The sequence below is a fragment of the Diospyros lotus genome, chromosome 10 (genome assembly GCF_014633365.1).
Source record: "Diospyros lotus cultivar Yz01 chromosome 10, ASM1463336v1, whole genome shotgun sequence".
Classification (NCBI taxonomy): domain Eukaryota; kingdom Viridiplantae; phylum Streptophyta; class Magnoliopsida; order Ericales; family Ebenaceae; genus Diospyros; species Diospyros lotus.
In genome coordinates this window covers 711,666-726,748 of record NC_068347.1, presented here as the reverse complement: position 1 = coordinate 726,748, position 15,083 = coordinate 711,666, and the positions used below count along the sequence as shown (strand labels likewise).

The window sequence follows — 15,083 nt, the reverse complement described above, 5'->3', positions numbered from 1 at the left end:
TCGATTCTTATTTTTTTCTTTTTTATTTCTCATTAGGTTTATATTATGTTAGTTCGAGCTTCTTCGTCGTGTTTTAGGTTTTTGTGATTTTTCTGTGTGGTTGCTCAAAAGATGCCCCAACGTTAGAAGAGTACGAGTTTGTAGCTTCTTTTTTGGAATCATGCTAGATATACATTATTTTTGTACATCTTAGGCTACATAAAAGGGTATTATGACCAAAATATCCATCGCTTCCATACACCTCACGCACCTCATGAGGAACATTTTTATCATTGGTACACTTTTGTGTAGTTCAAGGTGTACATAAAGTGTATTAATAATATTATTTTTTTTAATATATTTTTTAGGAAAATAAAATAAAATTTAAAAAGTGCGGTCAATTTACTGGGACGGAGGGAAGCTGTGATTTTCTGCGGTTCATATGCAGTGCGGCGCTTGCTGCGGCGTCGGTGACCAATTAATCAATGCCACCTGTAATTGCTGTCTTTTCCTGCTCAATATGTAAATAGTGATATATTTATTGGGGTAATGAATATTTATTCAATATTTGTATTTATTTTATTTTTATTTCACTTTCTCAATTAAATTTTACAGTTATGGTGTTTATATATATGTTAGGATTATTGAATGTTAATTAGCATAATTAAGGGTGACTATTTATTCAATTTGAAAATCGAATCGATTGAATTTTAAAAATTTAACAAATCTATCTCAACTCATTAATTGAATAGAATCGATCGAAATTTCTTGTCAACTGAATAGACCGAACAAATAAAAAAAAACTTCGATTTGGTCGATTAATTGAACAATCTGAATTTTAAGCATGATGTATATTTTTATTTTTTGACACGATCAAACTAAATAAAAATGTTTTGTTAATAACAATACAACTACCAAACAAAAAAACGACAATGTTTTGTTATACTACGCAAAAAAATCAACAATTTAAGGAAATAAAAAAGTACCAAACAAATTATATTATAACATTCAATACAAAACTAAGTTAAAAATGAAAGTATTTTGTTTTGTGCCGAATGATTAAGTTAATTCAATTATTTCATCAAATTAACAACTAACCTAATCAAACAAAACTAACCAAAAATAATAACCGGACCAAATCATACTAAAAAACTAATCGAATTCAACCGACAATTTCAATCAATTCAATTCGATTAGTTAAGTTAACCCAAATTTTTACTCACCTCTAAGTATAAATCTGAGCCATTTACTAACACCTTATTAATCGACTAATAGCTTAAAAATTAAAATAACTGAACCAACCAAAATCTCAATGCTCGAATTATTAATCAATAAGAAGTTATTTTTAATTGAGTAATATCATACTTAGTCGAGTAATTAAATGTTTTAGTCGAATAATAATTATAAGACAAAAGTGTTAGCCCTTGTAGTCAATTTATTAATCGAATAAAAAAAACTTTTTAATCAAGTATTATTACTTTTACTCGAATAATAAATTTTTTTAATTGAGTAATATTTCTAAATTAAAATTTGTTCATAAAAGTTAATATAGTAAAAATTATTTTTAATCAACTAATAATCTTTTTACTCAAATAATACTTATTCTTACTCAATAACACTTATTCTCCAAATTATTTCTACTACTTGCACTTCATTATTTTTAGTTTTTTTTTTTTTTTTTTTTTTTTTCCGATTTGAGCAACTATTTGGTTAGTTCAGTGCAGTTTTTTAAAAAAATTTGATCTATTCGATTTGAGTAATTCATTCAATTTGATAATTGAACCGATCGAATCCTCACCTCTAGCTGTATCGTTATCCTTATAACATAAATTCTAAACAAAATATTGAAGGCCATCCGAGAAATAGAATTCATGCAAGGACAAAGATGATAAGAAGCCTGGAAAATCAAATCCCAACCATGTACAAGAATCTAATGGACCACTAAAATGAACCAAAAACAGTTGATATCTACAGATATAATGACTCAAGAACTGCAACTCTTGGCCAAGTTATTACACAAACCAGCCATATACATAAATATAGAAACAAGAAACAAGAAATGAATGTCACCTGGTACCTCTGGCTGGAGTGATAAGCCCCCTCTGCTCTTCTGTATGGCTATCTACATTGTTCATTTTCCACAAAAATTTACTGTTATCTTCCTGCATATCCTCATTCCTCATGCCACTAATGTCTCTTCTTTCAGACTGAGCTTCCTGAGTGTCCGAAGAACCTGGAGTCTCCGTCAGGAACTGTTCCCAGAAGACATCGTTCACCCTAGTCGTCACTGCTGGAGGAGCAGCCTCCTCTACACCCTCCTTGGAGGCATCGACTGCAGGAACATTGGCAGGGTTTGAATTTACGTCGATGCCTGAACATTTAGGATGCTGATCAACACACACACCAATAGAAGAGACAGCAGGGCTCCCCAAATGAGATGACGAGCCAGCCAGCTCAGGAGACGAATCGATGTCCATTGAATCAGGAGAGGATGGATGTAGTGTAGGGGAAGGTGGGTTGAGATTCTTATCGGAATCTCTGGAAGTCTCTAGCATCTCTGTTACAATGACTGGTGATGGCTGCGCGAGCACACCAAAATCAAATGTTTTTTCGCCTAAAGTTTGATCAAATTCATGTAGGAAAGTTCCCCAGATATTTAAGGATGATTCCAACTTCTCCATTAGCTCCAAATTTAGCACTGAAACACATGTAGCATCTAGGTTCTCCTTCTGGGATGTCACCATCTGGTTTTCTCCCACATTGGCTTCATCATCTAAGTAATTCGATATCAACAATCTTCTTCTCTTTTTATGATCATCTTCTGAGAGTTGCATGTGGCTGAAGATAGACATGGATTTCTGGATTTTCGGGGCAAATAAACCAATGATTTGCCTCTGACGGTGTATTATGGTCCTTAGACGCTCTCCCAGTGACCGAATGTGGAATTCATACTCCAGCTTCTCTTGTTTATGCTTCTGTAGCTCCAACAATAGAAAACTCTTCTCACGTTGCAGCCTCTCAATTACCTGCTCGAACTCCCGCCTTTCTGAATCAGTTAATGAAACCAAAGAATTCTGTGCAGAATGGCTATGAATTGGCTTGCGGCGGTGAATATTCTTTAGAAGATGTTTCTGTCCTCTAATAAATTCCTCATTCGCAAACTCCCATCGCTCAGAATCAATCTTTCTAAAACCCTACATAAAGAAGAACAATAGCAAGAGAGTCATAAAAAGCACGTATACGAACAAACAACAACGTATTGAGCTTTAATCTCACCAAGGTTTTCTAGGTTTGCCTTTACCTCTTTTGCTAAATACTTATTCCATTCCATTCCCTCTTTTCACGGGAGCCTTTGTTGGTTTACTTCTCAGATGACCAAGCCATCATCATTATCAACAGCACTTTTATCTTAACCAAGAATCCAAGACAGGTCGTGGGCATGGCATTTAAAATATCAATTTACTTTTAAAAGTCACATTGACAATATAAATCTATGCAAAAGAACAATACCGTTCTTAACGCAATCCTCTAGTAGGGGAATGATGAGATAAAGTTCTAACACCATCTTCATAAGGAAAAGTTTCCTAGGATTAGGTGAATAAAGATAATTGACATGGTTATATTCTATCATATAGTTAATATTGTGAAATCAACTTGTATAATATAAAAACATGACTAAACAAATCAAGTTAAAATTCAAAACAAATCTCCACCCCCTCCTCCCCACCCCAAATACCATTGTTGGAATATGGAAATGCAGATAGGAGGGACTTCTTTTCTTTTCCCCCCTTATTTTGAAACTTTTAAATTCATTTCTCTACTCCCATAAAACTTCTCTTCTCTGCAATCAATCAATGGAACTTAGCTCTCCTAATACAACTAATTGGAGCCTGCCAAAATCCATTGAGATACAAAGCACGAAGAGACAACAGAATAGTGTCAGGCAAGATGCAACGCTGATGTACTTACATATGTATTGAGCTGCCTGATAAAGCTGGAGAAGTTATTGTGCTTGAAGAACTTTGGCAGCAAATCCCTAGAAAACTCTGGTGGCTTCCAAACAATGAAGCTAAGGCCACTCCGACTCCAAGAAACAATGCTGTCTGACAAGGGGTCTTCCACCATCTCGTATGTCTTTGAGAGGAAAGGTGGCGGCGCATTAGAAGCACCATTAGAACCTTCATTAGGACCATCCATCACCCAATTCTGTTTATGTTGCTCAAGCCTCCAAAATCCAAGTCCCAAGAAATTGGAATCATCTATAGAAGAACCCAATGTCCCACAAGCTCAAACAAGAGACATCCCTTCATTCTCGAATTAAGCCACAAACCCCCAGTACACCATCACCTTTGGAACGCAGATTGAGACAAAGAATCCCAAAATTTAAATCAAAACATAAAATTGAAGTCCAGAGACAGAATTAACGGTTGGCTAGCCAGACACGCACTTCAAAATCCAGAACCTGCAATTGCTGAAGCAATTCTCAAATCTGATTCAAAACCCAAAATTGAAAATCCACGACTGATTGGGGACCTCAAAACCCGGCAAAATGAAAACGAAAGTGAAAATCCAGGACAGAACCCATATACTACGAATCGAACTACAAAAAAGGGGGAAAAATACCCCGATTTGAAATCAAAAGAGTACAAGTGTTTAATACGCCGCCAGGGCACAAACCCAGTTCACAAAGTGAAGGATGTGTCCAAATTTTGGAACCAATACAAGCAATTAAGGAAAGGGAATGATACTGCAGCTATTAATTTCACCTGAAGAGCTTCAAATATAAGGAACCGAATCTTCAGTCCCTTCAGCTGATTGGCGCAATCGATGCCTTTGCTTAAGAAATACAAAATCAGAACCGCGTTTTCTAGAAAGAGAAAGAGATTGATTGGTGGGTTCTAGAGGAGGAGGAGGATTTTTGGGACCATTCCTCTGGGCGTTGTACGGGAGGAGGAAAAGAGGTAGAAACCAGCCACGACGGCGGCTTTGACTTTTCGTTACAAGAAGACCCAATTTCGGATGGAGTCGGGATTTCATCAAAGTTGTTGCCTTGTCGTCCGATTCTGATACTGAAATCCACCAGTTGATTGGTACACCTTGTGAGAATTTTTCTCTTTTCCCTTCTTTCGCACTGGTTTTCCTCCTTGGTGTTGACTTTGCTAGAACAGATTTCGAGAACACGCGGCCTTGGGTGGGCTACAGAAAGCACTGTTTTAAAAATCGGACCAGACAGACCGATCGGACCGGTTTAATCAGGAATTGGTAGCCTATTCGGTCCGATTTAACATAAAAATTCAAATTCTCTTCAACCCGATTAAAATCCAATTGAATTGGTAAACAGAGAATCGGGTTGACCCGATTAATTTGTATATTTGAAAAAACAATCAAGTGTATGGGTCTATTAGTTGTACCCAAGTGTTTTATCTTGAAAAAAGAGACTGTGTTACTAGAGATCGGTAATAGGTTTGATAAATTTTTCTTAAACCTCTATAATTAGCTAGATCTATGATTAGGTCTCCATTATGGTTGAGAAATTTGTAATTTATCTTTTTTTCAAGTGCATATTCCATTATAAACAACTTTAATAAAGTTAAATTTAATAAAAAAAAAGCCCTATTGTTGGAATACATTCGTGATGGGTTTTGATAATTGAAGCTAATGAGTGGTTTCAACCAATCCACTAGAATTGTGATGGTCAAGTCTTTTTATTCCCACGAGCGTAGCATAGATGATTTTTAAGTAATAGATTACACTAAAAAATACAAGTTCGAGTCATGATAATCGCAGTATGAGAGTTTTACTTTCTTGTGGGGTGGCTCTTTATGAGCACCATGCACTGTGTCTTCTACTTAGTGCGCTACCGTGTACTATGATTAACCTTTTCTACATGCATAAAATAACATATGAGAACCATTAAGGTAAGTAATTTCACCTTTTAGACCCAAGTAATCTTAAACCCATAGAGAGCACTAAATATTCCACACCATTTGAGTTATCTGGTTGAAGATTCTATATGATTTAAAAATGTCTTTGAGTGGTCTACTGATTTACTATTTTGGCCAGGCATCTTCTATTTATAAATGATATTCTTTTCTTGACCCATATTTATAGGTTCGGGTAGACTTGAGGACTAATTCTAATCAAAATAATTGAGACGGTTTACATCTCTTTACTGTTTTCAGTTTTTTTTTTTTTTTAATTTTTAATTTTTTAAATTTTCAAAAATACATTTTCAAAATAGAAGAAATTTTTTTAGAAAGGAAAGCCAAAACAATAATTGTTTTGACTATCTTGAACTAAAACAATCTCTAAGTCCAAAATACAAAAAACATAATTTATTTTCCGTGTTTTGACTCTCTCTTCCTTTTCCCCGTTTCCATCATTTTATTCTTTCTCCCTTCAATCCATGATATATATGCATGTATACACAATTTATATATGGTCGGAGGTTTAAGCTTAGATCTATGAAAATTCAATTATTGGATGTTACTGATTTTTTGGTATGTTGATCGATGGGGGTAAGGGTGTCGGGTGGTTATCTTTGATTGCCAAAAATCACAGACCACAATGGTCGGTGGTGACTGCCAGTACATTTTTCAATTTTGACTGAAAATTAAAAATTAAATTTATAAAATTTTAATCATTAAATTTGGCTCATTTTTGTGTATGTTAACTCCATTGACTTGGCCTTTCTAATGAAAGGCTCTAATCATGTGAATTTTTAGTCGGTGGTGGTCATCGACGATGAAGAAGATGTAGGACGCCAGAGAGAAAAGAAAAAGAAAAAAGAAAAAAATAAAAAAGGAAATTTTTTTTTCTTAAATTTTGAAAATAAAATTATATATTTATTTAAAATTTAAAAAATATAGTATATTTATATTATAATTAAAAATGTAGAGTAACATATAGTATATTATTAAGTATATTACATATATTATATATAACGTAAATTATCATTAGATGTAAGTAATTCATTAATTAAATTTATTATTTTATTTTAATAGTAGAATTTTATTAAAAAGAGTTAATTTTATTATTTAATAATAAAATTTATTAAATAAAATATTATAAAATATTTTTTTTAAATTTTTTTTAAAGTAAACGCGTTTTCTAGTTTTTTAATTTTAAGAAATAATTTTTCAAAATAACAAAAATAACACGTTTTCAGTTTTCTGAAAACAGACTATCGAAATAGAAAACTAAAAATAAATTTAAAATTCAAAACTAAAAATAAAAAAAAATAAAGAGAACGCAATCTAATTAATTTATTTTTGTCTTTTTGTTAATACTTCTGGTTTGATTCCTGGTCTTAGTCCAAGTTTTTAGATTCAAATTACATTGGGTTAGCTCCAAGTCTACGTTCTTATATTTATATCGACCCAAACTATACCATGTAAAAATCCTCTTAATTTGTTTTTTGATAGATATTTTTTTAACTTGATTTTAATTGTATTGGATGGGCTTAATTTTTCTTTGTTGTTGGGTATATGGTTACTTGTGTTTTTTTTTTTTCTTTTTTGTTATACATGATTATTATATGAATTTATATAAAACCCTAACTAATTAGACTCTTCTAGACTAGAGGAGGACTAGAAAAGTGACCATTCTTCTACAACGATGATGTAAGCTCAACTCTTGAGGTTTGATATAAATAAAATATATATGAAAAGTATTCTTGACTTTCTAGAACTTAATTACACCACCTACCTCTATTATTCAAAGATTACATCACATCATCCATTGAAGTTAGATTTGTGTTATACGAGATATTCTAGAAATTTTAAACGAAATGTTTAGGTATAATAAGGCAATTAATTAATAACTATACATTCAAATAAAAAATATTGTGAAAAGTATATTCTCTTCAATCAAAATATTTTGAGTTTTAGGTGTGAATTATACTTGAGTTCATATAAAATCTCAATTATTAAAATATAATAATAATAATAATACATGGGTCAACAAGTAAAGTCTTGATAGGTTAGTAAGATAGATATTCCAATACTTTTTTAAGTCTTATATTAAATTCTTGTTATGTGCGAGTTTTTCTTTAACTTATTCGCTTTCATTTGATTCTATTGATAATTTGTGTGTTTAATGTTTAAATTAGCTTTACTCAGCTAAATGATTATTATATAAATGATCGATGATTAAAATAAATTTTGTCAATATACGAAATTTCTTAATTCTAGAATCTCTTAAAAAGGTGCATCGATAAACAAGAAGATGGTAATATATGGACGAAATGGTAATTAATTAAATCATCAATCATTTCTAATAATCAACCATTTTCAACCAATAAGAGAAACATGATTATTAATTCACTAGGCTAATTAACATTAGTGATCGACACACTAAATAATTCTCAATGACATGAAGCCAAGTGCTGCAATTGCCATGCACGTCCACCATTTTTATGTTCCAAATGAACCGATTAACTTGCCCCTTCATGACACAGCCTTTGTAAGTAGATGATCAAAGCCTGCAAGAACAACAAGATCAACCAAATAATTAAGTTAAACAAACCCGGAATAGGATTGATTAATCTTGTTTAAACACCACTAATTAACCTCAATGTGAGCAAAAGAGAGAGGGAGGGGATTACTTGTCACAGTCGACCGAGGGGCTAAAGGTGATGGTAGTAGTGAGGCTGCAGAGGCTTGTAAGCTGATTAGCCCTAGCAAAGTTGATGGGGAAGGACTGGGCAGCTTGCTTCAGGCATTGGCACAGGTCCTTCTTGTCGGACGGGGAATCGGCTGCCATCTTGTCCAAGTCCCCGGCGCCCGAGCAGCACGCGAGGCTTGGCGTTGCCCCCCCCAGACCCACCAAGAAAAGCTCGCAGGGAAGCAGCTTGGTCACTGCCTCCCTGCACACCACGGCGCTGGCTACTGGGCTTGGCCTTGACACGACAAGAACCAAAGCAACCAGGCTCATCAACGTCGTCGTCGTGGTGGAGCAACCCAAACCCATTGTGCCTTTTGTATCCCCAAGATTAGAACACGAAGTGAATGATGAACGGGATGGTGAGTTGTTGGCTGGTTGATGCTCCTTCTTATAATGCATTTCAATGGAAGGAAGGAATCGGGTGCATTTATTGGGGTGGATTTTGCTTGTCTTGCAGTCATCTCTTTCAGCAATATTCACTTAATGCCAAGCTATTATGAGCTTTTATTTGAGATCATCTGCAGATTAGGGTTTTGATACGTACAAAAGATGTTCATGCCAATAGATTTGATCTGATCTCTCTTTTCATGACTTTATCCTTTTCTTCGTGTCATCGAATACCAAAATTGACTAAAAATCAGCCGATTTGGATGTGAAAAACGAGAAACTATACATTTGAGCTCAAAATTTGGTCCAAATCGGCTCAGATCGAATCCGACTATAACTCATGGGGTTTGGTTGGTCAAATAACTAAAATACAAGAATGTGCTAATTAAAACAAGAACAAGGGCCTACTATGAAAATTGTTTGACAGTTTAATGAAATTCCAAACAATTTCAGATTTTAGTATATATGTTGTAGTCCCTTCGAAAAGGACTCAAGGGCATATAGTTTGTAGCTTATGGAACACATTTGATGGGTTAAAGAATTAAAATACACAGAGCTGTTGCAACATAGCTTTAACTAACAATACCGGATGATGTTAGAGAAAGATCACCAAATACATTTGACTCTGAACTCTCTTGCAAGGATGGGTTTTTGTGCCTTGGTATAGCATCCGACAATCAAGTTAGTATTTAAGAAAGGAGTGAAATAAATAATATTAAATCTCTGAGTATCAAATGTGCTTACTTATTGAAATCTTACTCCTTATATAAATCAAACCTACAATGACTAGCGAGATTTTCAACAAAATCCCGAATGAGATCTTTGGATTTTGAGAGGGATTTTTTATTTGTGAATCTTTTCACCAATTAGTTGAGGTTCTAGTAGGACATATAACACACTATGATAAACTATTTATAAAAAAAAGTTTTAAAAATAAATTTATAAATAAGTATAATTTTGAAAAATCCTTGTCAATATCCAAAGGGTTTGGAAATCAGACACAATGCAGTTTCCACAAGGGCTTTGGCATGAGAGGAAGAATGCTACAGTCATCTCCCATATTAGTTAGGGGTATTCAGTGTCATATTACTTAAACTACAAATGGTTTTAGCACATGATTTTGTTAGATTAAGTTATAAAACCTAACAATATTATATATAACTTTTTATTAATTGATATGCCAAGTTATCTGAATCTGATTGTTTCTTCTGCTACATTTAACCATTTACAGTAACAAATTACAATCTTAACGTTTCTTCAATCTTCTGCAGGAATGATCAATATAATTTAATATGTTTCCTGCAAATGAGTAATTTGCAGATTCTACCAATTACATTAGCATATGGTCAAATTCAATAATTTTTAATGTGGGTCAAGTTGCCCAAAATCACTACTTGTTAAACAAATTACTTAAACCATTGATATCCCTTGATATATATATATATATATATATATATTTGAATAACATGAGAAACTCGAAAGGTCTTTTAATCACAGACATTAATCTTCGACTTAGATTTATTTCACCTTTTCTAAAACTTACAGTCCACCTGCTCTACAGTCTTAAGTGAATAGATAGATTCATAGCGAGTTGAAACTCGAGAACTTGGTCCCTTAGATAGATACAAAATATTGCACAATTCCATACAAAAACAAATTCGAACTCACGATCTCATGGTATTCCAATTTTTTAAGTGCGTGCGATAGACCGTTTGTGCTTCCCTAATGAGGCAATATCCCTTGTTAGCTATTTGTGTGTGTGTGTGTGTTTTTTTTTTAATTTTGACTTTCTTGTTTAGAGAATTCATTGGAGATCCATACTATTTAGGGACTCAATTACCATATTCTCTTTTGAATAAAAATAAATTTGGCAAAAAATATGTCTCTCTATCTCAAATAGTTGCAACTTTTTATATTCCTTAAAAGTTTTTTCCTACTCTTTAATGATAGTAACTACGTACTAATCTTTGAACACGTATTAGGTCGTAAATCGATCTACTACAAATATACATCAATTATCCATCTCTATTTTATCCAAGAGTCATATCGATCTCTCTTTCCCATCTCTATTTTATCCAAGAGCCATATGGATCTCTCTCCACTTGGAAGACTTAAAAGGAGATAGAAGAGAAGACGGGAAAGGAGATGATGGCACTTGGTAGGCTGAGGATATTGATGAGTAGTGTGGTGGTGGCTTGGTCTGTCATTACAACAAATCTAGCGTCGGTCAGTGTGGCTGAATGTGAAGCGGCTATAGGATTGCTGCAACCGTGCGGGGAGTTCTTGGTTGGCATGGGCAGCTCCACCCCAACACCCGACTGTTGCGCCGGCGGCAAGGCGTTGGACAAGGTGATAGCCGCCACTTCCCCAGCAGAAAAGAAGGCCTTGTGTGAGTGCCTCAAGAAAGCTGCACTCGTCTTGCAGATCAACCGCGACAGAGCCAATCAGTTCCCCAAACTCTGCCAACTTACTGCCAAGTTCACCCTTAGCCCCGACAATGATTGCAACAAGTATATCTCTCACCCTGGCTAATGGGTGGCTCGTGCAAATGAATAAAAAAAATTAAATTAAAGTTCAATGGGTGATATTTGATAATTACAGTTTATTTGAGAAATGAGTTTTTGTGCGCTAATAACGTTCCTTGAGAAATTAATTATTATTTAAAGTCATGGGTTCAAATTTTATTTAACTTTTTGAGAAAAGATACATGAAGGGTATTTTAAAAAATACTTTATTGATAGGGTTTCATAGTATAATTGTAGAATTATATGAAGCACAATGCATGTAACATGTTCACGTATTCTTTTTCGCAAGTGAACGAAATCGTAACAAGTAATATAATGATGAATAGAGTATTGTTCCCACGAGAATTAGCTTTTAATCCTTACTTTAACCACTATTAGTTTTAATAAATCATACACAATTAAAAGAATACTCACTGTAAATTTTATATTAACTAAAACTAACTCACTAAATGGAAAACACAAAATAATTCTTTAGGTTTTAAATATAGAAATCTAATGCATTAGGGTTGATGAATCCACCGTAATTCTTTAATTAGTTTAATCTTTCAGTGATCGGGTTTTATAATTCTTGTTTGGAGCTGAAAATCAATGATTCTAAGTTAATCAAAAGTCTCTCTCGATGGTCGATTGAATCTATGCTTACATTGAAAGTAAAGCAAGATCGCTACGGGGCAAGCAGCGTAGTTCAAAAATTTTGAACCTTACCCCGATCCTGGCGATTGGATCAACGTCGAAATCAAATCATTCACAAACAAATAAATAAATCTAACCTTTAGATTATCGAGTCGTTCGCGGATTCGAGCCGTCCAAGCGTCCGGCTTCTAACTCGTGATACGCGGCACGCGTCCGTTGGCAAGGAGAGCGGAATAGGAGTGCTAGCTCCTTCTCCTTTGCGCGGCTTGTGTATGGACGGTAAAAGAACACCCACGTTTCAAATCGATGCCAAAAGAAACGGGGAAGAGTGAACGGCAATGCGTTTTTCAACTCTTGAAAAACGACACCAAAAAATCACCTCTATAATGGGCAACCTATAAAAGGATATTTATAATGAAATATCCTAGGGTTTCTAAAACCCTAATGGATTGGGCTAGCCCATTAATTCTAATTTAATTAGAATCATAAGTGGGCTTATTCTAGTCCAACTAGAAATATAATTAAATGGCCCAATCCTTTTATAGGTTAAATAAAATATTATGGCCCAAATCTAATTCAAGCCCAAATATATTTTATTTAATATTTGGCCCAAATCTAATTTGGTCCAAATATAATATTTAATATTTGGCCCAAATCTAATTTAGTCCAAATATAATATTTATTTTAATATTTGGCCCAAATCCAATTTAGTCCAAATATAATATTTAATTTAATATTTGGCCCAAATCTAATTTAGTCCAAATATTAACTTAAGCCCAAAAATATTTTATTTTCTATTTGCCACTCCAACAAATAGAAAATCATTAAATTAGAAACTCCTTCCTAATTTAATCAAATGCCATTTTTAGGAAACTCTTTCCATTACGACGACTCCTCGTCATATCGACGTCATTACGTCTATCTGTTCTTTTTCCGTGAGAACCTACGATGGCACAACTTCTTGCCGAAGTGTCCCACTTAACCATACATCCACTCTCCTGGTTTAAGCCAGGGATCGTGCCTATTGCGTATGACTCATTAGGCTTCCGAATATGTTGGCAATGTGTTGGTACGAACACATAAGACAAGATTGGCCTCTAGCAAGGCATCATGCCTACCCAATTATTCAGAAGGATTCATAATCCGCAAATAACCTTTCACGAGCATGGTTACCGTGTAATACGATCCTCTCGTCAATGCATCTTATGTGATCTCAAGTATGGCGATGTGTTGCTTGATAATGATCACATGAGTTTTCTTCGGTCATTCGGATATCTTCACTTAATAGAAAGTGAATCAATAACTCCTTATTGATCTCTTTCACCATGGCCATGGATTTAAAGTGAATATCCACCGAATGCGCCTTAGATACATCATCCTCTATCAAGGGATAGACGAGTCCCATCTTGGCTATGCACCCATCTCCATAAGCCTCATGATATACCCAACGATCGCCCACGTGCAGCCTTTGTCTAGGCCCATCGAAACGATGTCAAAGCATATCGGTCCTCTTATGATATGATCGTGACAACCTCAGGTCCAAGGATTAGTTACACCCATCTCTTATGAGAATTCCATCAACATATAACCAAAATGGATTCTCATGGCGAGTCATGTCCAGTGACACGTTCTCCAACATTGGTCACCTATGTACTTGTCTAGGCATCCCCATGCCTATGGGTGTGAGATCCCCATTGCTATCACATAGCAAAAACATAGCACATACAAGTCTTACCGCAATTGTCAATGTCCATTCTTGACATTGCTACAACTTGGGACGTTTAATGATGTCTAAAAACTGTGATGCATCATCTCACATCTTTATAGATTATTCACAGTATACATCATATGGACTTCTATCTAGTTTCATTCGGTTATTACAATAATAACAAGAAACTAATAGAATGACTTCTTGTGAATTTGAATAACTCCTTATTCAAATAATAACATGATTACAATTGTCAGTGTACAACATGCCCAATCTGATTGGGTCTAGAGCACCTACACTAACATACATATGAGATTAATTATCTCTAATTAATCTGCAAATATACAAATATGCATTTATCCACAATAATCATAAAAATAGGATTTCACAAAGCATAACGGTATCTCTACCTATTATTGAACCTTACGTCGTTTATTACCAAGTGCTAATCTATATTGAATCTCTCGAAAGCAATATAAATCACAAACACGTTCTAATGGCGGCCAAGCATCAAAACGGAATTAGAGCATAACAAACGATCAACCCGAAAGACAAGAATATAATAAAACCCAAATACTTTTAATTAAACCATCATCGAACTAAGTTTCATCAATCACCCTAACAACAAAGTACTTAGCCTAACATAGTTTCAACTAATGAAAGAATAATAAAAACAAAATTCATGATGTTGGAGAGAAGAAATAATGGAAAAATACAATCAAACCAAAGATTTTCAAGAAAATCTCCCTCTTCTTCCTAGATTTGCCATCTTCTTCTCTTCCAAAAGCCCTTTAATTTCTCAAGAATCCTTCTTTTTATAATGCTTTTTAGGTCTTCAAAGTCGTGCCCCTTGAGAGAGCCTATCTCCACTTGATTTGAAAGGACACGGGCTCAAAACGGCCTTTTTACAAAGCTTAGAGTCTTACCGCGGCCTTACCACGGAATGCTTTCCGCGGTAAGGTCGTAAGCCACAGAATGAAAATTTTGTCACGGGCTTACCACAGAATGCTTTTTGCGGTAAGGTCGTGAGCCACAGAATAAAAATCTTGTCATGGGCTTACCACAGAATGCTTTCTGCGGTAAGGTCGTGAGCCACAGAAAATAATTCTTATCACGACCCTACCACACAATGCTTTGCGTGACAACACCGTGAGCCGTTTCTCTTTAATTTCCAACACTTCACCAAT

At 34.5% G+C, this 15,083-nt stretch overlaps 2 protein-coding genes across 4 annotated transcripts; one reads left to right on the top strand and one right to left on the bottom strand.

Moving 5' to 3' along the window:
• Positions 1-1,865: 1,865 nt before the first annotated feature.
• Positions 1,866-5,178, bottom strand: LOC127812206 (heat stress transcription factor A-4b-like). 3 transcript variants are annotated; one of them, XM_052352577.1, is made up of 3 exons: positions 4,746-5,178; positions 3,949-4,441; positions 1,866-3,173 (listed from the first exon to the last, which is right to left on the bottom strand). In XM_052352577.1, the coding sequence occupies exons 2-3, from the start codon at positions 4,174-4,176 to the stop codon at positions 2,046-2,048; spliced, it is 1,356 nt and encodes a 451-aa protein (XP_052208537.1). In that variant the 5' UTR covers positions 4,177-4,441; positions 4,746-5,178; the 3' UTR covers positions 1,866-2,045. The 3 variants fall into 3 exon arrangements, with proteins under 3 accessions (XP_052208537.1, XP_052208536.1, XP_052208538.1); XM_052352576.1 differs by having other exon boundaries at positions 3,949-5,178; XM_052352578.1 differs by lacking the exons at positions 3,949-4,441; positions 4,746-5,178 and adding an exon at positions 3,281-3,924.
• A 6,000-nt stretch (positions 5,179-11,178) lies between these two features.
• LOC127811763 (non-specific lipid-transfer protein 2-like) lies at positions 11,179-11,562 on the top strand. The gene has a single exon (XM_052351932.1). It carries the CDS (start codon positions 11,179-11,181, stop codon positions 11,560-11,562), a length of 384 nt encoding a protein of 127 aa, XP_052207892.1.
• Positions 11,563-15,083: the final 3,521 nt, after the last annotated feature.